The sequence below is a fragment of the Pelobates fuscus genome, chromosome 2 (assembly GCF_036172605.1).
Source record: "Pelobates fuscus isolate aPelFus1 chromosome 2, aPelFus1.pri, whole genome shotgun sequence".
Classification (NCBI taxonomy): domain Eukaryota; kingdom Metazoa; phylum Chordata; class Amphibia; order Anura; family Pelobatidae; genus Pelobates; species Pelobates fuscus.
The window spans coordinates 125,722,265-125,749,821 of record NC_086318.1 but is presented as its reverse complement, the minus strand read 5'-3'; the positions used below and the strand labels follow the sequence as shown (position 1 = coordinate 125,749,821).

General features: G+C 37.6%; 1 protein-coding gene across 2 annotated transcripts in view; it reads right to left on the bottom strand.

Moving 5' to 3' along the window:
• FNDC3B (fibronectin type III domain containing 3B) overlaps positions 1-27,557 on the bottom strand; it is a 296,429-nt gene that overhangs the window by 124,071 nt on the left and 144,801 nt on the right. For both annotated transcript variants that reach the window (XM_063442678.1, XM_063442679.1), the window contains exons 5-6: positions 25,815-26,055; positions 19,197-19,484 (exon numbers count right to left, since the gene is read on the bottom strand). In XM_063442678.1, the coding sequence (XP_063298748.1) occupies positions 19,197-19,484; positions 25,815-26,055 (529 nt within the window). The remainder of the gene's footprint in view (positions 1-19,196; positions 19,485-25,814; positions 26,056-27,557) is intronic.

Genomic DNA, 27,557 nt, shown 5'->3' with positions numbered 1-27,557 from the left:
ATTAAAAAAAAAAAAGAGAGAGTAAATTCCACTTTATGAGGTCCAAATGTTGCAAACAGACACAAGTCCTATATGGTTGTTAAATACCTAATGACAGCATGGTATTCCCTGCTTACTGAACATCATAAGATATATATACAGCCTAGCAGGCATTCAATGAGTAGGTCACTTGATTTTGAAAAATGGCATTCAAAAGAAAACCACTGGGCAAAAAAGTTCCCCTATTTTAATAAATGTATAATCTATATAATGCGTTACAAATAAATGTAAAAAAAAAAAAAAAAAAACTATTTTAAAAATAAACAAGATATTAACCATATCATTTTCCAGCCAAATCACTGTTTAGTGGCAGCTACAGACAGAACAATACTTCCCAAGTGTCCCTATGTAGGAGGGACAGTACCCATTTTGGGCCCAAATTCCTCTGTCCCTCTTTTCTATCCTAATGTCCCTCTTTTCTATCCTAATGTAACTCTATTCTGGGAGCTCTATATTGTTGGTGTGTCTGTGTGTATAACAGAGCTCATCAGCAATAATACTCACAGTACTGTGTCTTTGAACTACAATAAATGTGTTTAGAAACCGTCTGTGTAAGTAATATAAATGGTGCTTGTTCTAAATTACATTTTAGTTGCATCAATTGATATTAGGAAGTTAAAATAAATTGTTCTGAATAGCCGTACTCCCTGACCACACTTCCACTCACACCCCTAAAATCATAGAGTCCCTCTTTGTCCATTTGAAATGTTGGAATGCATGATACAGGTGCCTAATGTCAGTAAGTCCCGAAGCTGTAATGTATGCTGCCCTTTTTGGGTCAGCCTGCCCCCTTTTTTAGACAGGGCCACTCCGTTGTGTGTCATTAGTGATGCCATTGTCATGCTAATTTAGCCCCACACACCCCTTTCCCTCAATGTTGAGTGGTATGTTTTTGAATTACTTAGTTACATAGGCTGAAAAGAGACATGTGCCCATCAAGTTTAGCCTTTCTCACATCTATTTTTGCTATTGATCCAAAAGAAGGCAAAACTTCCAGTTTGAAGCACTTCCAATTTTGCCACCAACTGGGGAAAAAATCCATCTTGACCCCAGAATGGCAGTCAGATTTACCCTTATATCATGAAGCTATTACCCCACAAATTAAAAATTATATCTCTGAATATAGTGATTTTGCAAGTATTCATCCAGTTGCTGTTTAAACATCTGTATAGACTCTGATAAAACTACTTCTCCAGGCAGAGAATTCCATCCTTATGGTTATTAGTGTAAAACAACCTTTGCCTCAGACTAAATCACCTTTCTTCCAGTCTAAAAGCATGACCTTATATATAAAATTATTATATGTCATATGTATGGAATTTTTTTGTCTCATACGCTCCTTAACCTCTTGTAATGTAACATGGTAATTCACTAAATTTCAAATTGTAGCAAACTGAAATTGAAAGGCAAAAATTAGGCAAAAATAGATGATTTAGAAAAAAAATGTGAACTTGGTTATAGTTACAGCTTGGCTATTTTGGCCTGAATGTTGCTGCTTGGATTTCATTTTGTCACAATTTGGAATTTAAAGTATAACCTTTTCATTCTTCCAAGCAAGAACCTAAGCACAGAGTTGTTCAGGTAATGTTCACTGATTGCCCATTTGTTTTACCCTCATTGTACAGAAAATAATAGGATATGAGATTGCTCAAAGGCTGGATTAAAAGAAAAAGCTCTCAATCCAAATGTTCACGAATAATAATACTCTGTGTGCACAACATAAATGTGCTCAATGGGTGCCCCGGCTTCATGTGGATTAGAAAGGATCTACAGTTAAAAATAACAAAGTGTTTGGCAGTGCACCTTGTCCATCCACTAAATGAGCTAAATTAACTTGAAAAGCTCAAAGGCCCCTCACACATGTAACACACGAAATCATATTGCCATGGAATAAATTTAACACAAAATAAATGCAGCCCTGACTACAACATCAATCCAAACATAAAGATATGCTATTCACTCAATACAACAATATTATAACCATGAATCCATTCCTTAGTACTACTCACTTTCCCTTAAGCTTGCTTTTGACACCTTGGTAATATGGACTTCACAGCTCACAGTACAAAAACACCTCTGTCTTCATCACATATCCTTTCTACTCTTCTTTTACTGTTTCTGGTCTTTTTATTAAGTTATATCTATATACCATCACCTTCTCGGTATATCTAGTTCTGTATTACCTCTATACCTTTTCCTCGACCCGCGGCATAATCTCACATATCTGCTCACTTCAGCATCTATCGCATGCATTCAAGTCCTGTCCCACCTTCTTTCTCTGTCCACTTTTCTGGTTCTACCAAAGGGTAGAATCTTCTCTAATCTAGGACCTGCCCCTTCACACTCTACCCACTGTGGCTCTAGAAATCCTGACAGTATTTTACACATGACCTTTCATTCCTGCCCTATCTTGGCATTTACAATATAATTGAAAAAAGATTCTTCCACTTACTGGACTTGAGTCCCAAAACTCAAGCCTCATGCATTAAAGTCAGGATATGTCACGAAGAGAAAATTAACTTTGATTGAGGCATGACTCTTCAATGTATACTGACTGAGCAGTAGGGCTTGGTAAATGTCTAGATGTAATTAGACCCACCACAGCTGCCTTATAGTATATGAATACATTAGGAACGCCAATTCCACCCTCGCTGAAATGTGAAATCTTAGGAAAAATTGGGGGGGGGGGGAGAGGGGAGCAGGGGAGGAGGGGGGGTTGCCAGCACACACAAATGCTATCAATTTCCTTTTTATGTCCTTTAAAGAAATAGTTGGGTGCTGTCATCAGTAATGAGCTAAAGATATATTGTATTTTAAATGCAGCCACTTGGCCCAATCATGATTTGCCCTTTGCCTGCAAAGAGTTTGACCGCATTGTGGGATATCCAGAGTCCTAAATAGTTGAGACGTGTCTCTGTCCAGTCAAATTTGAATGTTGACTGAAGGTGCATGGTCATGTACTGGCTGATATAAATACCCGTTTCCTGGGATTTGTTTTAATCCAATTTATAGTAGGATACTTGACTATAGTCTGATAGTTCTTTATGCAGATTAGGTAAAGAGAATACGTGTGCACTTTATGTATACAATGTATAGAAAGCTTGACCTGTATGAGTTCTGCCAAAGATTTAAGTGTGAATACATAAAGTGGTGGTGACAGGGAGCATCCCTGCATAGTGCAATTTCAGAACCTAAAACTATGGGTTTTTGTTATTCTGTCTTTGATGTGAAAATAGTGAATACGCAGTAAAACGTCTCTTTGTGTTGGCTGCAGTAGGTTCTTGAGTGTGCCCATCATGATTCTGGGCTATATTAGTTTGGTCTGAGTTGACTTTAGAGAGTAAGGTAGTGAAAAGCAGTGTAGGCAGAAGAGTGTAGGCTGAAAGTGCTTTGTGGTCGATAGATTCTGCTATCCTCCTGTTTCTCAAGTTGTTCATCCAGGAACATAGTCGATTCGCCAATGCTGTAATGGGTCTCGGCTTGCTCCACTATTTATTTTCCATATTTGATGTTCGCTCTCCTAGGTCTGTCATTATTTTCTTAATGCCTGCCACCATTTCTTTGAATTGATAGAGAAAGTCAGTGGAGAGTGTATGTAGGAGGTAGCACATTTTTGTAATAATAGTAATTTTTGTGCCTTTATTTCCGACTGCTTTTTCTCCCTCTGTGTCTTGTGATGGCACACAAAGCCAAGTTTCAGCGCCAAATCTTGCTCCAGTTTTAGAGAGAGACACTGTTTTCGCAATTTGGTAAGAAGAAGGCTGCTTTGTCTGGTTTCTGCGTAATTTTGGTAGACATGGAATATGCAGGGTTTCTGCTGTTTGTGGGAGGAATAGTGTCTGTGTCAATTGTTTAGGTCACTATATGCCATTGCTTTTCAGCACTCCGGTTTTTACATAATTTTTTTAAAAAATTCATCTGTAGGGACTATTTTTTCCTATATTTACTATATTTGACCCTGTAACTTTCAAAAACGCTATAAAACCTGTACATGGGGGATACTGTTATACTCAGGAGACTTTGCTGAACACAAATATTAGTGTTTCAAAACTGGAAAATGTATCACAACAATTATATCATCAGTAAACGTGCTGTTTATGTGTGAAAAATGCAAAAAAAGTCACTTTCACTGACAATATCATCGCTGTGATATGTTTTACTGTTTTGAATCACTAATATTTGTGTTCAGCAAAGTCTCCCGAGTAAAACAGTACCCCCCATGTACAGGTTTTAGGGTGTCGTAGAACGTTACAGGGTAAAATACAGTGCTAGCAAATTAAATTCTCTGGACTTTCGGCCTGGGTTGGCAGGCAGGTCCCTTAAATTGCAATCAATAAAATAACTTAATTATGTAAAAATATTACATAAATACGCACATAGAATTTTAATATATGTGCATAGTTATATATTTGAAGTCTACGTGTATATTTATATAATTATTTATGTAATTTTGTATATGGACATATGAATAGTTCGTATTCTTTTTATTTATTTATATATACATAGATATATACAATTTCATTCTAAGTGTATTTTGATATAAATATATATATATTAATATCAAAATACAGTTAGAATAACATTTCGTATAGATATATAATTTTTTTTTATTTTTATTATTATTTTTAATTTTTTTAATTTAATTTAAATTATTTATTATTCGTATTTTATAATAATATATATATACAATATATATATAGTTATTATATATATTATATATATACGTGTGTAAATTAATTATAAGTGTATTTTTATATTAATATATGTGCATATTAATACAAAAATACACTTAGCATGACATTATATATATGATATATAGACATATATTATATAGGTATAATATATGTCTATATATCATATATATATACACATATATAATAATAATTTTTTTTTATTAACTCTAACTTTAATTTTTTTATGATTTTACACATGCAGGGAGACTGCCTGTCAGCACAGACAGTCCCCCTGCAGGCAGATACTTGGACACCTATTGTGACCATGTGGTCGCCCTGTTGGGCGATCACATGGCCCCAGGGGTCCTAATCCGCCATGGGGAGACTGTCTGGGCTGCAGGCAGTCTCCCCACAACGGGAGCGCCGCCGGGGGAACGACGGCGATCGGGTAAGTACATTTTAAATTTAGGACGGTTCAGGACCGTCGTCGGTCGGCAAGGGAAAAATGCCGATGACGGTCCTGAACCGTCTTGCGTCCTCAAGGGGTTAAGATACCTGGGGCATGAGGAAACAAAAAGTAAAAACAAACAAAAAAAAGCAAAACCATAACTGTACCACTTTAATAAAACAAGTTATACAAGTAAAAAAAAAGCATTTGAAGCTATACTGCACCAACAGTTAAATTTAGCCATTGGTCTATTTTCTATTTTGCTATTTAATATAGAGAGTTACATATGGATCTACTGTAGAGAAGAAAAAAAACCTTTGAAGCTATAGCATCTAATTTGGTTGTGTATGATTTCTAAAAAGTCCTGTCTGTGTTATTTCTGCCGAAACTGATGATAAAATATCAAAAAAAGGGTTATAAGTAAGCTGCAATACCACTTTCTAAAAGATTATCTGGAAATAATTTGGAATCTGTATAATATATGACGGAATCTTGTGGCCAAGTAACAAGATGGACTCACTTCTACTCAGTCATTAAAAATTAGCCCTTTATCCTTACCAGAAAAAAAGAACATAAGCCGGTGGTGTGTTAAAAATCTCTTGTTAAATTATGATGTTATTGCAAGAAAATAAAATATAAGAAAATACATTTTTTTTTCTGCATATTCTACTTTCTGATGGCTTTCTGCTTTGAATACCAAACATTCCATCTGCCCGCCAGCTGTGTTTCTTAATCCTCTCTAATAACTGCAGCTTGCGCTGCACCCTGAGAATCCAGAACTTTGAAAAACTTTGCTTCACACACACTGCCAGAATTGATTTTTAAACATTTGTCTCGTATGAAAAGCAGTGTAAACAATTTCCACTGACAGGTGGTAACTTTCCAGTCTAAAACCTAAAAGGGTATGTCAAGTTCTGCCCCAGCTGCAGCACTGGCTATGATTTGTTAAAACACCTACCCACCTTACTGTGTTAAACTGTATTTTATCAGAAACATGGGAACACGGTTCATAACATTTCATTGTTGTTGTCTCCCAAGATCAACTATTTATGCCTGCATGTTAACTGTCACACAAAGTGCAAAGGCACTTAATGCAGTCACACAACTGTAGACCTTGACTCCTGATGGAATATTTTAAACTTGGTACTGTAGAAATAACTGAATAAAATAAACTGCATTCATAACATCATTAGGTTTGACAATTATTATTATTATTATTATTTTATTATTTATATAGCGCCAGCAAATTCCGTGGTGCAGTACAATGGGACAATGAGCAAATCCTGCTTATTTTAGATTAACACAATGCATAGATACAAATGGTCTACTCCTAAGTGAGCAACTGTAGAGCATCATTTGTAGTACATAGAGTTATTTCAAAATTGGGGGGGGGGGGGGGGGATCTGTGTGGAGCCTGGAATTCATTACATGTAGGTCTGCTTTTTAGTACCTCAACAAATATGCCACAGAAACCACACTTTGTTTGCAGACTAGCCTATCCTTCCACCCTTATAAAGATAACGATCCATCAAGGGAGACCACCATAAGCAATCTGATGCTCTTTGTAAATTAGTGCAGTTTCAAGTACTTGGCCTATCACAGTTTATACACCTTTAAAAATCAATGTCTTGACTAACCACAGCATCTGCTTATGGTTCCACTTTCTGGGACCTATACCTCATCTTATATGTATAGGGGAGTACATAGAACAACACTACAACCAAGTTAGCTTTCTCTGAAGCTCTACATATTATCCACCATAGTAGGTGTATTCTCTTGTTATCAATCATCTTTCCTGTCAACCTTTATCAGGAAACAAGCTCTGGAAGGCCATCACCTTTGAATGAAGAAGTCCACTATCCAATTAAATGTTATGTGAGTGATACAAAAGAGGGCCACATAATCTTAGTGGGGGTATTTTTAGACTTAAAAACTGCATATGCTTTGGTTTGAATTACAACAGTCTTTTAGTTTAAAGGGGTCAGGCTTCGGCTTATCATAGATACCATCAGGTGACCCTCCATTTCTCCCTAGGGCTTCTTACTACTCACTGAAGCATGCAGCAATTCGTTGTTACAGGCTGAACAAATCCCCTTAGAGAACAGTACACAAGATTTAGTTTCTGGGCGACCATACAAACCAAATGAAGAATAAAGTTTACAAAATGGTGAATGCATCTAATAAGCCAGCTGTTGATCACATTGCCTTATCAAATAAAGATAAATGAGTTACAGTTAAGCTGTCTAATCTTAAATACAAGTTACCCCACATTATTAATTGTACATGTGTTGCTGACTCAGAAATGCACAATCAGGATCGGAATTTTTTACAGGTGGCTCTGCCAGATCTTGCTGAACCAGATTTACTCATGGAATTGGTTCATCATTGTAACGGATCACCTGGCACCCCGACTGGGTACCTCCGTTGAAAGATGCTCCTAGCGCTTCCAGAGGACTCCAAGCACTCCACCAGACACCACAATCACCGAATCCGAGAAACCTTTAAATTCTCCCAAGCATATGAATGCTGTAGACCATTGAATAGGAACCATATGAATAGGCTTGTACTCCTAGCAGTCAACTGGAACAGCATGCAATAAATCCTTCCCCCCAATAATGAGATGACACATCACTTTGAGGGTAAAACAGGAACTCAGGACTGGCTCATCCAGCCTGGCTTTTATTTCCAACTCACACATACAGACCACACCCAGGGGGAGGCATAAAAGAACCAATGACATAGATGTTACCTCCCACACATCCCCTCCCCTTAGTGTGACACATAATCCCATTATTCATACAGTTTAAAATATACTTTTTACACAATATTTATAACTTCAAAACCATACATCACATTCACACAAAATTACATATCCACAATCAATCCATTCAAGGGAACAACATATTAAAAAATGGCATGGATCAGACCAGGGGTTCAAAAGTTACTAAAAGTATCTTTTAAAACCCCTAGCTTTCCAGGGCCTTCTCTGTGCTGGAGAAGTAATCCAATTATCTCCCAGCACAGAGACAGACTCAATTAAGCACATGGGGACACAAAGACAGTAAAACACTTTAAAATACATAAATTCACCTTTTACACATAACACACAGACATTTCACCTATCCCCAGATAGCTGGGATCTGCGCGCACAAAACTACCGACTAGCGCGCAGATCCTACTCACACAGTACAATTGCCATGGAGCTAAAGTCTTTCCCATAGTCTTTCATTATGAATAGGCTCCATGGTATAGCTATCTGGGGTATCACATTCCCATAAAGTCTGGTCCATAGTCCAAAGGCAAGAGGCGGGCAATCGGCCCCCTCCAAGGACACGTGGCGAGGTCGGTTTCGCCACAATCCCAAAAAGTCCCAATATGTCCATCGATGATTTTAAAAGGGCCAGTTGCAGCAATATAAAGTACAATATGCCCCAAATAAGCCAGGGGCCATAGTCAACAGGTAGGAGGCTAGCAAACAGGCTTCTCCAGGGCCCAGTGGCGAGGTTGGTTTCGCCACAATCATAGATTGCCAAAGCCTAACAGAGCCACTCATAACACTTCTAGAGATGTGATTGCAAGGATTCATTTTTCCAAATCAAGGAAAAAAATGTGCTTAGATGTAGAGATCCATCTATACTCCTGGATACATAACACCAGCAACATTTGTTTCCTAACCTTGCAAAAGCAAGTAACTTTACAAAGGCAACTCTTCCAAAGTGAATTTTGTATAGTGACATTTAGTGATGTCGTGAACATAAAATTTTCCGTTCGCGAACGCGAACGCGAACTTCCGCAAATGTTCGCGAACGGGCGAACCTGGCGAACCGCCATAGACTTCAATAGGCAGGCGAATTTTAAAACCCACAGGGACTCTTTCTGGCCACAATAGTGATGGAAAAGTTGTTTCAAGGGGACTAACACCTGGACTGTGGCATGCCGGAGGGGGATCCATGGCAAAACTCCCATGGAAAATTACATAGTTGATGCAGAGTCTGGTTTTAATCCATAAAGGGCATAAATCACCTAACATTCCTAAATTGTTTGGAATAACGTGCTTTAAAACATCAGGTATGATGTTGTATCGATCAGGTAGTGTAAGGGTTACGCCCGCTTCACAGTGACAGACCAAACTCCCCGTTTAACGCACCGCAAACAACCGCAAACAGTCTATTTGCACAACCGCAAACTCCCCATTTGCACAAGGTTGGATACCAAGCTAGCCATGTCCCGTTCCTTGTCCTCGCTGATGTCATTGAAGGTCTCTTCCTCCACCCAGCCACGTACAACACCCGAAAGGTGACAACAAGCCCCCTGTATTTTTTTTTTTTAAATGTACACTACTGTTACACCAGATATGAGTTGCACTGGTGTGACACTGTGCCCTTGCAGGCCCTGAAACGCACATGTGTGAAGGAAACTGACTGCTATTATATTACAGTCAAAAAAGTTTTTGGTTTTTTTAAATGCAAGCTATTGTGACACCAGATATGAGTGGTGGCACTGGGACCACCTTAAAAATATTGGATTTCGCTAAAAATCATGATCACTATATACTTTCTCTACAAACCTCTAAAACGAACCAAACTACTCATCCATCCGCTATACCACTTTATCCCACCTAGAACTAGTGCCCAGTTAAAATACTTGACTCTTACTTACCCACACTCAGTCATGCCACACACATTTCACCACTACTCTCACTGAATCCCTCTGACTACGGCTAAATTCATCTTCTACATCAGAACACTACTCCTAAGATTGGGTTGTATCCATGTCTCGGGTCTTTCATTTAGAATAGGGGCAGCTTCGGTCTCCTTCAACACTGACACTCCAGTGCATATTATTAAAAGATTGGGCAGATGGAAATACTCAGTCTACAACCGATATATTCCTCATCCCGAGAAAGAAATTAGGAAAACTTTTAAAAGTTTGGCTTTGTAAATTTGATGCAATAAGTGTGTTTTTCTTTAATACCTTTTCACCCTCTTTGCATGAACCCGATTTACATATATTACTAATATGTTTCTGAACATATATATTATATTATTCACTCACTCTCTGGGCCGGCCTAAGACATCATGCTGCCTAGGTCCAACGATAAATGACTATGGGGGATAATGTATAATAAACACAGGTTACTGGCTATGGGAGGGATAATGTATAATAAACACAGGTTACTGGCTATGGGAGGATAATGTAGAATAAACACAGGTTACTGGCTATGGGAGGATAATGTATAACAAACACAGGTTACTGGCTATGGGGAGAATAATGTATAATAAACACAGGTTACTGGCCATGGGAGGATAATGTATAATAAACACAGGTTACTGGCTATGGGAGGATAATGTATAATAAACACAGGTTACTGGCTATGGGGAGAATAATGTATAATAAACACAGGTTACTGGCTATGGGAGGATAATGTATAATAAACACAGGTTACTGGCTATGGGGGATAATGTATAATAAACACAGGTTACTGGCTATGGGGGGGATAATGTATAATAAACACAGGTTACTGGCTATGGGAGGATAATGTAAAATAAACACACGTTACTGGCTATGGGAGGATAATGCATAATAAACACAGGTTACTGGCTATGGGGGGATAATGTATAATAAACACAGGTTACTGGCTATGGGGAGAATAATGTATAATAAACACAGGTTACTGGCCATGGGAGGATAATGTATAATAAACACAGGTTACTGGCTATGGGAGGATAATGTATAATAAACACAGGTTACTGGCTATGGGGAGAATAATGTATAATAAACACAGGTTACTGGCTATGGGAGGATAATGTATAATAAACACAGGTTACTGGCTATGGGGGATAATGTATAATAAACACAGGTTACTGGCTATGGGGGGGATAATGTATAATAAACACAGGTTACTGGCTATGGGAGGATAATGTAAAATAAACACACGTTACTGGCTATGGGAGGATAATGCATAATAAACACAGGTTACTGGCTATGGGGGGATAATGTATAATAAACACAGGTTACTGGCTATGGGGGGATAATGTATAATAAACACAGGTTACTGGCTATGGGGGATAATGTATAATAAACACAGGTTACTGGCTATGGAGGATAATGTATAATAAACACAAACACAAAAAAAAATGAATGCAGCTTCAGAATTAATCTAAATTGTATGCTGTCTAGGAGGTGGGAGGGTCTGCTGCTGATTGGCTGGAATGTGTCTGCTGACTGTGAGGTACAGGGTCAAAGTTTACTCAACGATGATGAATAGGGGGCGGACCGAACATCGCATATGTTCGCCATCTGTGGCGAACGCGAACACGCTATGTTCGCCAGGAACTATTCGCCAGCAAACCGTTCGGGACATCACTAGTGACATTATCATTTAGAACTGTCAGAATCAAGTACAGGAAGTATTCCCCTTTGAATATCCTTGTCCAAGGACAAGGCATATTATACATGTATACATTATACATGTTGTTTTCACCTAAAGCCCTATTAAATTTCTGGACTTTTGTGACTTGCATCACATGGTAAAAAGGTAATATTTCTAATTTGCATTACACTTCCAGCCTCTACTCCCTTAAACCTACAGATAATCCAAGTAAAGGACTGCCATCATTAAAGGGACACTATAGTCACCAGAACAACTACAATTTATTGAATTTGTTCTGGTGAGTACTATCATTACCTTCAGGCTTTTTGCTCTAAGCACTGTCTTTTCAGAGAAAATGCAGTGTTTACCTTACAGCCTAGTGATAACTCCACTGGCCACTCCTCAGATGGCTGTTAAAAAATCCTTCCTGGGTCATGGCTGCCTAAAATGCATCCAAACATTCAGTATCTCCTCCCTCTGCATGCAGACACTGAACTTTTTGTTTGAATTGTGCTGGCTCTGCCCCTGAGCTGCCTCTTTGTCAGTCTCAGCCAATTCTATGGAGAAGCACTGTGATTGGATCAGGCAACCACTTCTGATGATGAGGCAAACAGCATGCAGAGTTACAGCTTCAGGCTTGAGCACAGTGAGATTTTGCTATATTTATGGAGGTATGAGGGGCCCAGGGGGGCTAGATGGTGGTGTTAACACTATAGGGTCAGAAATACATGTTTGTGTTCCCTATAGTGATCCTTTAAGGTGATACAGAATCAGCATAACAAATGTTAGGCAATATAGGTATGAAGTGTGCTTTTTCATTTTTTTTTGCCAATTTAAATAACATGCATGTGGGTGCTGGTAGATCCATGTTTTATTTGCCAGATTGCTCAAAAAATGTCACTTCCTAAACTTATCCTTCATACAGAAAGCATTCATCAGATACATTTTAGTTACTGATTTAATTGTTAGAAAATATCCATGTTTTTAGTTAAACATATTTGTTAGTGATTTTTTTTTTAGCACTGTAAATTATAAACTGTCATATTAATATTGTGTATAACTGATGTAAAATTCAACAATGAATGTATGTTCTAAATTACAGTCGTAGTTTTGTTATCCGAGATTTACCATTGCTCGATTCAACACATCTGGCTAATGAATACCTTCTTGATTTCATCATTACTCCAGATAATATTAAAATTATTGTGTGTTGACAAATTTATACTGACCTTAAGGGGTTTTTCCTCATCTTCCATTATTCACTAGCAGTAAAATACACAGGCTATTTATATTTTATGAAATACCTAATATTCTGATGTTTCAAAAATGGCCATATTGGGATATAAAAATAAGGAAGGAAATAAGAAGGAAACTCTGAGTCGAACTTTACAAAATTAAAAGTTAATGTTTCTGTGGTAGGACTAGGACAATCAACAATATAACTACTGAGTGATTTAGAGCACTGGGCCTATCAGAAGACGTGATTTCTGTTGCCATGATGTTTTGGCACTAGGTTACAAAACACACAAAAAATATATTTGTTGGAAACACAGGCCTTGAGAACAGACTAAATAATTAAATGCTATTATTGTATTAGAAATATTAGAATATAAGCAATAGCATACTAAAAGGGTGGCTGAGGGTGGTTCCCATTCCCTAGGGTATGGCCACTGGTGCCAAGCTGAGCCTGGACAGTTCATCCATAGTTCTTTCCAGTCTGTGTGCAGGCACAGACTGGATGGTAAGCCCTCAGGGTAGTAGGGTAAGCCCTCAGATCCTTTACCACTGATTGAGCCCATGGACTTTGGCAGTCAATAGAACATTATAGCCAACACACCGACCATGTATCGCAATGCTAGGCTGGGCACAGTTAGTGTAAATAGAATAGGACGTCTGATGGAATAACAAACGAAAAGCCAGACAAATTGGATAAGCAACTTAATGCTGAGTCAAACAAGACAAAAACGTTCATCCAGAACTTAATTACATTATACATTACTATTTCTTAATTACATTACCATTATCTTAATTTTAATTATATATGTGTGCAAATGCAAACACTCTTATTTGAAACTACCCTCTCATACAAAATAGGAACACATATGGGTGGGAGGGTGTCCTATTGGAAAACAATTTGTAGAAAAACCTCTAATCAAGGAATCTGAATTTAAATATTTGAAAAAACACACACATACACAAAATAAAACATCTAACAGAAAACTAGTCAGCAACACCATCCCACCAGAATGAAAAACATTATACTAGTGTGAAATTTCAATATTCTTGCGATGTCTAATAAATATGTTTGCAGTCTTCTTGGTCCAGTTTTATGTGCTGCACCCCTCCTGTTAATGTCAAACGTTTCTGGATAACAAACAAGAATCCCTGGAAAGAGTGAACCTCATGATCCACCAACATACTACAAAGGTGGTATATTGCTTTCTATCAACCAGGTATTTCAAAGCTACGTCTAAGATTTATTCCTTAAGCACAGAGTCCCGCTGAGACTGCCACTGGTATGTTAAACAAAAACAGTCGAGTTTTAGTTCTGTGAGCAAAGTTGTGAAAGTTTTCCAACTCAGCTCTTTGGAGTTCATTTTGAATCTAGGTTGGCATCTCATGGTTCACCACAGCTCATAGTTTGGCGATTACTGTCCTGTAAATCTCAACTGGATTGAGGAAGTCAGCACTGAGTGGTAGATATATCTGCAAAATAAACTAGAACCTCTGGACCATATTCACATCAATAGCACTAAGCCATGATACTCTCTAACTATTGAGTTTCCAAATACTGAAAATGCATTAAATTATACTTTAACCAAAATAAGTTAAGTTTTGATTTAATTGAACTAACTTCAACAAGAGAAGTGAGAGAAAAAATACATTACCCCAAATGATATATTTGCAGAAAATATAATTCCCCCAATGCAAAGAAAATTATTATTTTCATAACCTTATGAAAGATCAGCATTTGGTGCAGTGATAGTAACCAGTTCTGTCACATTGGCTTACTTGTTTTTTTTTATTATTTTTTTCTGCAGCAAAATGTGTAATATCTAAAGCTGACATTGTTCACCAGTTATGTATGGGGCTCCCAGAACGCCACCCTTGGCAGCTCAAGTGGCAACATTAAATTACTGAAAATAAGCCTGCCAAATAAATTCAAAGATGTTAGCAAACCAAACGTCCTCAAATACTATACAGAGTTTCTTCCAGCATCCATTCTCAACCCATATTATTCATGTGGAGCACACTCTGTGCTAAAAACTAATGTTCGCTTATGTAAAAATGCAAAACTGATACAACTTAGCGTATTGGCAGTTCGGTACATTACATATCACCAATGCATTCACTGCTATACGATTCTCACAAAAAAGACCACTGTTATTTTTACAGATTCTATAAACCATACTTAAAAGGCAAAATATTATTTAAGTCGCAAGCCATTAGTAACATATAAAGAGACACAGTATATGCACCCGTACCTAAGATCCAAGCATAAAGGGGCTCAGTATGACTTCTAATCTAGAGTGAGGAAGCACGAAAACTGGGAATGAGGGTGTCCAATGTGACATAATATTGAGACCTTCATTCACTTTCTTTCAAGCATTGAGAAAGGGTGAGAGGTCTCCCTGCTCCACAACTAGATGACAAAGATCAACACACATTCATATCACCATGTAAGTGTATGTAATATGGTACTAATGGAACACATACTATACTTAATACATTGCATTACAAAACAGCTTGTACGGTCAAAAACACTGCAATATATGAATAGATTAGGCTTAAGCTAAATATTCCATCATTGGTATCAAAGTATATATTTGACAACAACCATCAGTAGAGGCAACAAACCCATGAAAACCACATGTGGAAAAAGCTACACTGACTCTTTAAGCCTCTGTGCAAAAGGCTACACATGGTATAAAGCCAACGCCGAGAACACCATCCTCATGGTAAAGCATGGTAGTGGTAGCACCATGTTGTGATGAGACCTCATTAGCATAGATGAGGAGACTGGTCAGGATTGAGGGCAAGACACCTGAGACAGGGGTGAGGGTCAAATTCCTACAGGTAGTTTATCATAAGCATACAGCCAAAGCTACACTTAATTAGAATGTGGAAAGACTTGAAAATTGCTGTTCACCAACATTCCTCATCCGACCCGACAAAGCTTGAGCAATTTTGCCAAGAGGAATAGTCAACAAATTCGTGATCCAGATGTGCAATGCTCCGTGATGCTAAATATGTACATATATACAAACACACACAGATATACCTGCAGAGTGAAAGACATTAGTTAAAGAAAGTTGAATGTTTATAATAAGTATTTTTATGCCCCTATTTCTTATCTTACTTTTTTAAAAATGGGTTTCTTACATATTTCAACATTATACAAAACATGTTTATTATGGATGTATTCTTTAATAACTGTTGCACGTGTCTACTGATCTCCTTTTTTTGCTACCATGTGATAATAAAGTGATGATGAAGTTATGATAACAACCAGTTGTGGTGACATTCTGTCATCAAACTAACATGGTGACCAGGGGTCATGTGATCAAGTTCATGTAGATCTTTCTTACAGGGGGATAAGCTTTCAATACCTTTACAAGTCAGGAGAGAGATAGCCACTCCTCTCTATCTTCATTTCTCTCTGTTCCTTCTTGGCTGTTCTACTGAGCAGATGTGCAGACGCCATGTGCTATCTTGGTGAACCATGTTATACTCTGTTGCTTCCTTTTCTTCCTTGGTGGATGGGATGTTGAACTTGCAGCAGTGAGCCATTACTAGATGGTGAAGGCCTAACCGTGGGTGAGATATTATTTTTAAATGTGCTCAACATAAGAGAAGAAAAAGTGAGGGAATGTGGTGACATTCTGTCATCAAACTAACATGGTGACCAGGGGTCATGTGATCAAGTTCATGTAGATCTTTCTTACAGGGGGATAAGCTTTCAATACCTTTACAAGTCAGGAGAGAGATAGCCACTCCTCTCTATCTTCATTTCTCTCTGTTCCTTCTTGGCTGTTCTACTGAGCAGATGTGCAGACGCCATGTGCTATCTTGGTGAACCATGTTATACTCTGTTGCTTCCTTTTCTTCCTTGGTGGATGGGATGTTGAACACCAGTTATGCTAGTATTGTGGTTATTGTACGTATCATCAAGTTCCAGGGATAATTTAAAAGTTATGTATAAACACTCATCTAGGAACTAAAAACTATGCATCATAATAGGATATTGCAAGTTTTGGAGCTGTCAGTTCTTATTTTATGGTAATTCGAACTTATGTACTGCTATAAGCTGCCAACACCAGCCTCTCCATTTCATGAGATTTAGAAAGAAAGCCTTTGTTCTATATGAGGGCAACGCTGAACCGTCAAAGAGTTGTCATCATACTGGAATAAAAGCAGATACTGTTAGAAATGTACAGGTGTGTTCATCAGTATTACATTCAGATAGGAAACCACACACGCACTAGATAACTTACCACCCATCGGAGGTTAGTTTAAAAAATAATAATAAATAAATAATAGCTTTTTAATTATGGAATACTAAAAACTCATTTGGGTGTATTCACTGAATCGGGAACAGTGATAAAGTGACAAGGCATTCACAATTTTTTGACACCATAATCCATCTGGAAACGTTCTCCAGGACAGCTATGTTTCAAGAGTGGCTATTTTGGCCTAAAATTGAATATTTCACTTGTTAGTTAATTAACACTTCCTACTTGATGAATACACCCCAAAGGGCACTTTTCCCAGATGAAAGAACCATCACTAGGTTACAGGACCAGAGAAATGAGTTGATACAGCTGGATGAATTTACTGTTGTTACAGCAGTAGTTGCCATTACAAAGTTCCTCATTTTGTGTTGTGACTAATTCTATAAATTATAATGCTCAATGACCTAATACCAAACTGAAGACAAATTCATTAAATATAGCACTTAAACAACCCGAGATTACTAACGGATGCATCACACACTTGCATTCACTCACCAGACTATAGACACGCACCTCGACCACGGTTTCACAAAGCACGAACATGGAACACTCCTACACAGCAACTGACCACTAAATATGGCTTGACTATCACAACCGCCTTATTGGAAATGTGAACCATAGGCGGAATGACCGAATCAAAAATGCCCTACAGGCTGACATAACATACGAACTATAAGACTACCTATTATTTACGCCACACCTTGGTCACCCATATGTCTACTCTGACGGGTTCAACATGTTCTCACACCATTCCTTTATAATACACATCGTTTCCCAATTGTTGTCCATACAATATTTGCCGGGAACTGCATGCCTCCTATATTATGATTACCTGTTAAATTTAAAGTTACCAGTTATTGTACATCGTTCAGGACACGCTCTGAAATGTCTGTGCTGAATGAAGCCGTTTTAAACTTAAACGCAGACGAAAACTCAAACCAGTTAGGCCACATGATGACAATTCATGCCTGTCTTGACAACAGCTTTATACCAGACTTCATGGCAATGGCACTTGTTTATCCTATGCTTCATATTACTGTTATTTGTATTTACATGAGACCTGCGTGTCTATTACGTTATATTCTTACCACCCTGCTGTAATTTAACCTGAAGACACAAATAAAGCTTGTTTGAACCTAAATATAGGTTAAGACTCATGCAATGATTAACAGTATGTGAACCAATAATATTAGAATATTTGCTGCAAAGAAAGGCAGAATCACATAGTGCAAGTGTTTTCAATAATGTAATATACTGTCATACAGCTTAACAAATGGGAAATGTTAACCTAAATACTTACAGGGTTATTCACTAAAGTCCAAACAGCCCTTAACTGAATTGAGCAAAATCATCATCATCCGGCTGCATACATGGCTAATCAGACTGCAAAATCTTGACACTGCTGAGGGAAGGAATTAATCCAAATGGGTCTGAATTTGGTCCACGTGCTAGCCAGTCGCTACATGTAAATAGTTTTAGAAAAAAAACTAATTAATAAATAAAAAATACTATGGGGGTCAGTAAGACTCCCATATTACTATAACGGAGGCATTGTACCTACATAAGCCTGGGCATCGGATGTGGGATACTTTACCTTTTAGGAGGGGGGTGGGGAACTAGTGGTGGGTAAGACTGTAATAGTTATAAACGTGGGAGAGGACATAGTGTCCATTCCCCTGGACACCCACCCAATCCTGCGTGTGGGGGCTCTAATATGTGTAATGTGGTACGGATTTCCACAGTCTACCCCCCCACCCCCCAAATAATAAAAGGAGGTCCCCCAGGTCCCCAATGCATCTTTTTTTTTATTTTTATTTTTTTTTAAGTGTGGGTTTTGTTTTTTTGTACGTCTTTATAATTGTATTAATTGGGCAGTTTCCTATCAATTGTATAAACTCTTGTTTTAAAACTGCAACTCCCATAATGCTTTGTCAGCCTAGAGGCTGAGTGCTTCGCTGGAGTTGCAGTTCTACATCAGTTGGCATGGTGTCACTACCTTTTGTCCTTCTGTGGGTTAAGGCTAACTGACCACGTTTTTTTTTTATTTGAAGGAGTGAAGTTGTCCATATTTAGTAAATAACATCGTAAGTTTCCAAAGGAACCAGTTTATGAAAAAAAGTATTTTAATCAGGATGAACAAACGTATGTACCTTGTGCATCTTGTTCATTGGACTTTGGACTGCTTCGTGCTCTGCGTTCTATTTTCTTTAATCCAGTTATTCCGCTAACTCCTCCACAGCCAGCACCGTTGTGGGTTTTCCCATTGCCATTGTAGACGGCAGTACAGTTTCCGAGATGGCTTTTGTAGAGAGTGGATGGTGGACTGTTGAGTCTGTTTTGTCTGTCAATTTGTCTTTCTTTGAGTTTTTTGTGCTGTGGCTTACAATACTGGTCTTCTCGTGTGATGTAGCTGGACATCCCGTACAGTGGTATGATTTCTAAAAATAATCATAAACAATAAGATCATCAACAAAAGTAGATAAATCAACGTTACTGAGATGCTGATCTAACTACGATATTGATTGATTCATGTCTAATAACAGATGCATAGTTTTTGAGAAATGCCTGAGATTTGTATAACACAACATTTTTTTTAAGTTTTTAGGTTTAAAGAGTTGAACACACTGAAATTGATCAAGTATGTTTTAATGTATTCCACACGTATTTAAAACTTAAAGGGTCGGTAGTAGTGGTGGTCTTCTCAATCTTTTTTTAGACATCATTCTTACCAGTTTATGTCTGGTATGCAGATCTATGGAAAATCTTTCAGCAATACATCATCTTCAACCTCTAACTGTGAAGCACAATCACTGCTCTAAATGTGTCTTCTGAAATGCTTTGAGATATGATTGTAAGATGGTATAGAACTACACAGTCCTATTGCAAAGGCAATGCCCTGGGACCTCAGGGGTCTGATGGAGATACGTTTTGAATATCCCAGGTATAGAGAGAAAAAAAGGACACATGCTTTATGCACAGAACAGCAAATATATCAAATTGCATTTAACTTTGTTAGGATATTTTTAAAAACAAAACCCTTCAAAATTAACTCAAGATTTTAACATGTCAACTTATGTTTCTCTTTAGATGTTTAAGGAACTGACTATAAAGAACCAATGGTAGGAGCAAGAATTAATTTCTTGTTATGACCGTAAAGAAAACAGATACTTATTCAATATGCTGTTCTTATGTCCACGTTTCCTAAATGTACCTTTTTAGTACGGCTATTTCCCTCTTTCCCATCCTAAATTTTTAAAGCGCTCAAACTATTTGCCATATTTGAGTGAATCCCAAAGGCACATGGACATAAAACTCAATCTCACTCTATTTAAACAGCTTATTTGCTTTCAAAATACAGTTTTGAGTAAATAAAACAATCTGTTCTTTTTAAATTACTTTTTCCTCTGTTTATTATCTCTGAATAATTGGAAGTTGCTTAAGTCCCAGCAATTCCTCATTTTCTGACCACCCTCACCGCACCGCACAAAAATGTTACTTTACGGCAAGTTACATTGAGAGGTACACAAAGTGTGTTATAACACTCACAAATCTAGGGTTTACATACTTAATTAGCCTATTTTTTTAAAGCTTTATATAGTGTTCAAAACTAGGGTGGGGAAGCAATATTTAATGTACTCTTGCTTCCAGCTGCATCTTATAGTGTATAGCCTTGTACTCTTGAGAATTATTGCCCGTGAAAATTTCTTCACTTAAAGAGACACATTGAGTAACACGTTGCTTATTTCAGACGATATAGGGTAAGGAGCTCCCTTGTCCATGTTTGTCTTCTGTCTATGCCTTAAAGCAACTTGAAAACATTTCTGCAGGTTGTGATCTGGAAACCCTGCTCAGAAATTATTCCTAGTTAGGCTAACCATGATTCTGCCAAGTCTGTTCTTTTTTTCAGATATACCTATTTATGATTTTCATGTTTGTTAACATACACAGATGAAATGAGCCATGATATGGCTCTGTATACAAAGATTATGTAAGCAATATACAAGACCTATCAAATCCAGAAACAATAATCCAACTGTTGTATAACATCTAGAAAAAAACAACTGAAGAAACATTAGAAGCATGTGCTTATGTATAGTTCCACACTGTCCCTACTTATCAAAAGAGAATTATAGGTTTCAACCTAGGTCCCATTTTTTTCCCGTTCAGAGTAAGGGTCCATTCTTGGAGACCTTTGAGCATATGGTGGACCAGGCTTTTCAATCCATTACTCATGAAAGAAAGAGAGGTTCATCCCCTTTTAATTTGACAAAGAAGGAGAAAGACACTTTACAACATCTTATGGAAAGAGAGGACCTGGTGATCAGGGAGGCCGATAAGGGAGGAGGAATAGTGTTGATGACAGCCTCCTATTATCTGAAGGAGTCCCTTAACATCTTGGGGGATAGGAAGACCTACATTAAATTACAAAATAACCCCACGCTGATGTATAACTTAGAACTTAAAGAAATTTTGATCAAAGCCAGGGATAGCGGAATTATATCGCAAAAGAATTTTGATTTCCTATTTCAGAAGAACCCAGTAATTCCAATATTCTATTTTCTTCCTAAAACCCACAAACGCCTCCCTGATCCGCCAGGTCGTCCTATCATTAGTGGAGTGAACTCTCTCACTGCTAATCTATCAGCATATATGGATTCGTTTCTCCAAAAATATGCCCAGGGGGCCCCTTCCTATATACGTGACACTAAGTCCTTTCTTCAAGAATTGGAGAGTATAGAATGGGAATCCGATTACAGTTGGGCCACGCTGGACGTGACGTCTCTATATACGGTAATCAATCACCGTTTGGGGCTGGAAGCTCTTGAGTGTCCCAGGACTTAGACTTGTCCTCAGGCCAGAGGGAATTTATATTGACTTCGGTGAAGTTTATATTAGAACATAATTTTTTCTTTTTTAACGATCAACATTATCTCCAGATAACAGGCACCGCCATGGGCACCAGGTTCGCCCCCAGTTATGCCAACACCTACATGCGGAGATGGGAGGAACTTTTCGTGTGGTCGGGGCATGACTGGAGGGAGAGCCTGGTGCTCTGGCGGCGTTATATTGACGATGTGGTCGTCATCTGGAAAGGGTCTTCTACCAGCTTTTCGGATTACGTTCATTATCTAAATTCTAATTTGTTCAATCTTGTGTTTACTCCTGAGTGGAATAAGAGCAGAATCCATTTTTTGGACCTCGAAATTTTTTGTGATCAGGGCCAAATCCACACTAAATGTTTCTTTAAGCCAACGGATGGCAATGGTTTCGTTCACCAACGGAGCTGCCACCACAAACCGTGGCTTAAAGGCATAGCGCGTAGCCAGTTTACCAGACTAAAGCGCAATTGTTCTCGTCCACATGACTTTCAAACCCAGTCTACACATATAAAGAACAAATTATGTGCGAGGGGTTACAATAAAAATACCCTAGAGAAAGAGATCCGTTCCATAGGCTCTTTAGAACGAAGCCGCCTTTTGGAGGATAAACCGCCGGGGACAGGAGGGAATGGCAATTTCAGGTCCTCTTTTGTAACACAATACAACCCCGATCACCTCAAGATAAAAAGAAGTTTAAGTGAATTCTGGCCCATCTTACAACAGGACCCCATTTTGGGTAGTTCTCTATCTGAACGCCCAACGGTGATTTTTAAGCGAAATAAGAATCTAAAGAACATGCTAGCCCCCAGCTATGCTATTAGAACCAATAGATCTAGTGGACCCTCCGATTTGGGTTGCTTTAGAGGATGTAATAGCTGTAAAGCCTGCACCACTGCCCATATGGGAAGAACCAAGGGATTCAGCAGTTTTGTAACTGGAGAATCTTTTGGGATTAAATCACCGATTAGTTGCCACACGGACCATGTAGTATATTTACTGCGGTGTCCGTGTGGCAAACAGTATGTGGGACGTACACAACGTATTTTAAAAGTTAGAATCTTGGAACATCTAAACAACATACGTAAGGGACTTGTAACCCATTCAGTTCCTGCCCACTGCTCCACTTGTCCTTCTTTTTCATTTAAAGATTTTCGATGTATGGGGATTGAGCATGTTCTGCCCTACTGGCGGGGAGGAGATAGAGTTAAGAAGTTATCCCAGAGGGAAACCTTCTGGATACACAAGTTAAAGACCTTGGAACCAAAAGGCTTAAACATTGGGATTGATCTGGTGTGCTTTTTGGAGTAATCGTTACGATTACTCTCTTCTTTATAATTTCTTTTCAAATAAGGAGTACCATTAGATTAATGATATAGGATACTAGGGACACTTTTTTCTCCCTTTCTTTTGAGGATATAAGACAATGATAAAATCCAATTTTTGTATATACTTATAAAATCATAAAAAATATAAATAAGATAAAAAACAGATTAAGAAAATATATATGAAATAATAATAATAATTAATGTAGTTCATACTATACAGTTATGTGTACTAATCAGGTATTTATAACATTCATAACTAATAATATTGAGGGAACATTTTTAAAGTTTATTGGTTATGTTTTTCACCTTTCTAGTCCAATAGGTGTTAGTCACTTGGATAAGAGGTTTACAGAGATAGTAATGAAGAGTCTGTCACTTTAAATAGATCTGCAGATAAGGTGTTTGTTATTTCCACAGATCTGCAGATACCATATGTATGGTGTTTAATCTTGTCACATTATAAGTTTAAGTTTGCTAAAGTAATTCATTACGTTTGCATATTATATATTAACTCATCTTTCTCTTTTTTTAGAGATTAATTGCACCTTTAGTTATGTTTTTGAGCCTTTAGTGATTGTTTTAAATGTATTAGGATGTTTCCGATTAAGATAGCTGTGTAATATTCACGGAGCATGTGCGGACTGCCCTTGGAACGCATGTGGAATGCACGTGGAACGCAAGTGGAACGCGGAAGTGAAAGAAAACGTCTACTTCCGGTTCCGGCGTTTGAAAAAAACGCGCTCGTTTTCTGGACACCGAAATGCCGAAAATAGAATCAGCTGGATGACACCATCCCTGGACCAATGGAGAGCTGCCCAGAGGACACCCCCACACTTAGGACCAATGGGACATTGGGATTAGCCCTATTTATAGTGATTATTGTTAGGGTGAGTAGGATGTGTATTTTTTTACAATCTGCAATATTGCTGTTGATTTCTTTTATTGTGCGGTCCCTGATGAAGTTCCTGTGTTGAACGAAACGCGTTGGACCTATTGCTGCACTTTTATATTTTATCTTTATGGTGTTGTATCACCTTTTAAAGAGAATAAAATTACGAATATTTTCTACTACTACTCACCTGGAGTCCTGTGTTCCATTGGCTGCTCGACTTTATCAAAGGATACCAGTATCCCCCCATATTTCCTGGGGAGGCACCTTGAATGCTCTTTTATCTCCACTATCTCGTGAGTGCATCCATTTAAGCGCACATTTTCACTGTATATACTGTATCACACTATTGTTTTTTTCTTTGTATGTTCCCCACATAGACTGGACAGCCGTATCCCATTTCTGCTTGTGGTTCTATACATATATACGATCGTTTTGGGTGGATAACGATCTTGGGAGGCTACAGACTGATTGGAGTTAAGTAATTTGATATTTAACACTTAACAACGTAGTTGTTTTGTTTTGTTGTCCCTACTTATCGCCTCCACACCATGCCTAGTCTGTTCTATTGCCTAACATGATATTCAGTTAAAATATAGTACAAAAAGTAAAACCAAAATTGGCAAGACCAATACATGCACAGTGTCAGTAACGGAACATCAAACATTATACAAGAAATAACTCACAGGGATGTTGACTAAACTCAGAATCTTCGCAAATAAAATCCAAATGACAAAACTGAAGCAAAAATAGCCAAGATTTGACTATGGTTGGGTTAAATAATTTTTCATGATCAGCTATTGTTGACTCAGCTTTGTCATTCTGATATATTTAATTTGTAAAAATTCTGAATTTAGTGAATAACCTTGATAGTAATTATCTTTCAAGTTTCCATCTGGAGAGCATCAGTAAAGGTATTGAAAAATAACATTATGATTAGTGGGAAGGAGTAAGGCCTTTACCCAACAAAAGTAACAATTGAATATGGAATCACATATCAAATAACTTTAAACTGATTTTTCTGCATCAGTTCAACTTGATTTGTGGACATACATCAGCCTTTTTAATTACAATAACGAATAACTGATTTCTCTATTTTTACTTTAAAACAACACATTATACTCAGAGAAACATCTTCATAGCAAATCCCTTGGAAACAAATAAATGGGGACATAAAAACAGCAATGCTAATGCTCTGAAATGAAAAGCTGCCAACTGAGAACGAAAATAGTCCACGCAAAGCTTTTAAATAAAGTGCTACGGAAGACGTAACCTCATCACAGAATTCACCAATTTACAGCAGTGATCTCTAAATAGTACTAGGCTATGAAGTCATTTTTAAAAATTCTCAAGATTTTTTTATAAAGTGGAAATTTAATCTAGCACGAATACAAAAAACTTTTTTGGAAGCTTCCTAAAGTAGGAAAGGTTGTCACTAGTTTTCCTGAAGCAATCTCTTGTGAAGAGCCAACTACATTACACAATTCTTTAGAACATACTGTGGAAACAATGGACTCAGTGGAATTATTCTGCACTCGCCAGTTCTAGTTCTGTTTAACATTGTAGACCATATTCTGCTGGAAAAGTGACACAAGCAAATGTTTCGAAAATAATTTTAGGGCACCATCTCATATAATATGAATAGCAGGTAAAGAGCATAAATACTTTACTTACCTTGCTCCCCATATATTGTATGTGGGAGATGATGTTGGAAGTACTGGGGAGGTATGTCTCCCGGACCAGTAACTGGTGGGTAGAATGGTGAATGCGAGTTATGAAGAAAATGTGGGTGATGTGCAAGGTAAGGCGGTAAATGGTGAGTTGGAGAGATGGCCGAAGTATAGCTGGGAGGATAGCAATCTGGAGACTGAGGAGTGACCACTACTCGCCGAACCCCTGTGCTGTCTTCCATCACCTGTAACAGAGAATCATTGTAACAAAAAGATTGCCAAAAAACACAAAAAGGTGTCGCAAGAATTAAATAAAGAGGGAGTAAGAAATAAATAATAAAAAGAGGAGCATAGCTCTGAAACTGGAAAAAGGGTCACCAGTCCTTAAGAATAGTATACATAAAAATATCACTATGAACCTAAAATGAAATATCCACAAGCTAAAAATTTCACAGAAAAAATACAAATATGTATAATTCAAAGGGAACAATAATCTCAATAACAATTCCAATATTCTTTCTGTGAGATATGTAGCTCCTGGATACTTCATTATAGGTTTATAGTGATATTTTTACGTAGATAATCATTGTAAGCCATCAAAGTCAATGACAGCAATATGCCCTTTTCTCATACCCATAGCCGTATACATATGTTATTCCGAATTGACCAGTAATTCATTTGTACATTGTGCGTGTGTTTTCACGTCTCCATTGGTATGGCTGAATAAACAGCGCATGTTAGTACTATGCTTTGGTGTCACAGAAGTATTAGTACTATTTTTAATTCATTATTTTTGTAGTGCAGATGCATAAACATAAATAACCGTACACATGCTTAGCTGGGAACTCTGGATATCATATAACATATATTTCTGTAATCATAACAATGGCTAACACTGAAAGATATTTAATTTTAGATTATTCTATTGGGACTTTTTGACCTCCTTGGAGGTATCGATATAACCAAACATTCTGAGGTCTGTAGGACTCTTCATTTTAGTTTTCCTGATCTCTATTCCCTAAATAGGGTTCGACCTACACTTTACCAACACTTATTCTTCCAGTTGGACACAATGTACACACAACTCAGGAACTCAACTAAGGAGAAACTTGCTCTATCTTTGCAAATATCATTGAATTCTCCAAAGTCAAATAATGTGAGGGACCGTTTTAATATTTTCAATCTGAATTTACCCTGATTTACATTTAGTGATTGACATGAGATGAAAAAGTTTTCAAGTCCCTCCAACTTAGCCGTTTGCATATATACCCCATGCCCACCTGGATATTAAAGTATTTTCAAATAAATGTTTCCCTTTTTCTAGGTTTGATATTATTTTTAGCTGTTTGGGTAAATATGCACAGGAGGCAAAAATTTTGTGTTGAGCGGTTTTCACTCACTTTGGGATTCAAGCCAATCTTCACAATTTTACTATTCATCAGTTTAAACACGATCCATGCAAGCAAAATGTGCAGTCGCTTTCTGAATTTTAAAAACACATATTCAATATTTTTAAGAACACATTGATTGCTGACCTTAGATGTACTTTTCGCAAAAGAGTTTCTCTATTATCAAGAAAATGCTTTACAAATGTTACAAAACCTTATTTCGAGAAAATACAGTTTTCCATTTTGTGGTTCACTAACCAAACCCAGTAAATATGGACATAACCAAAAATTCTAAATGTTGTATGCTGGCTATTTTACTGTATATTTTGCAACTCTGCTGTCAAATATATAGCTTACCT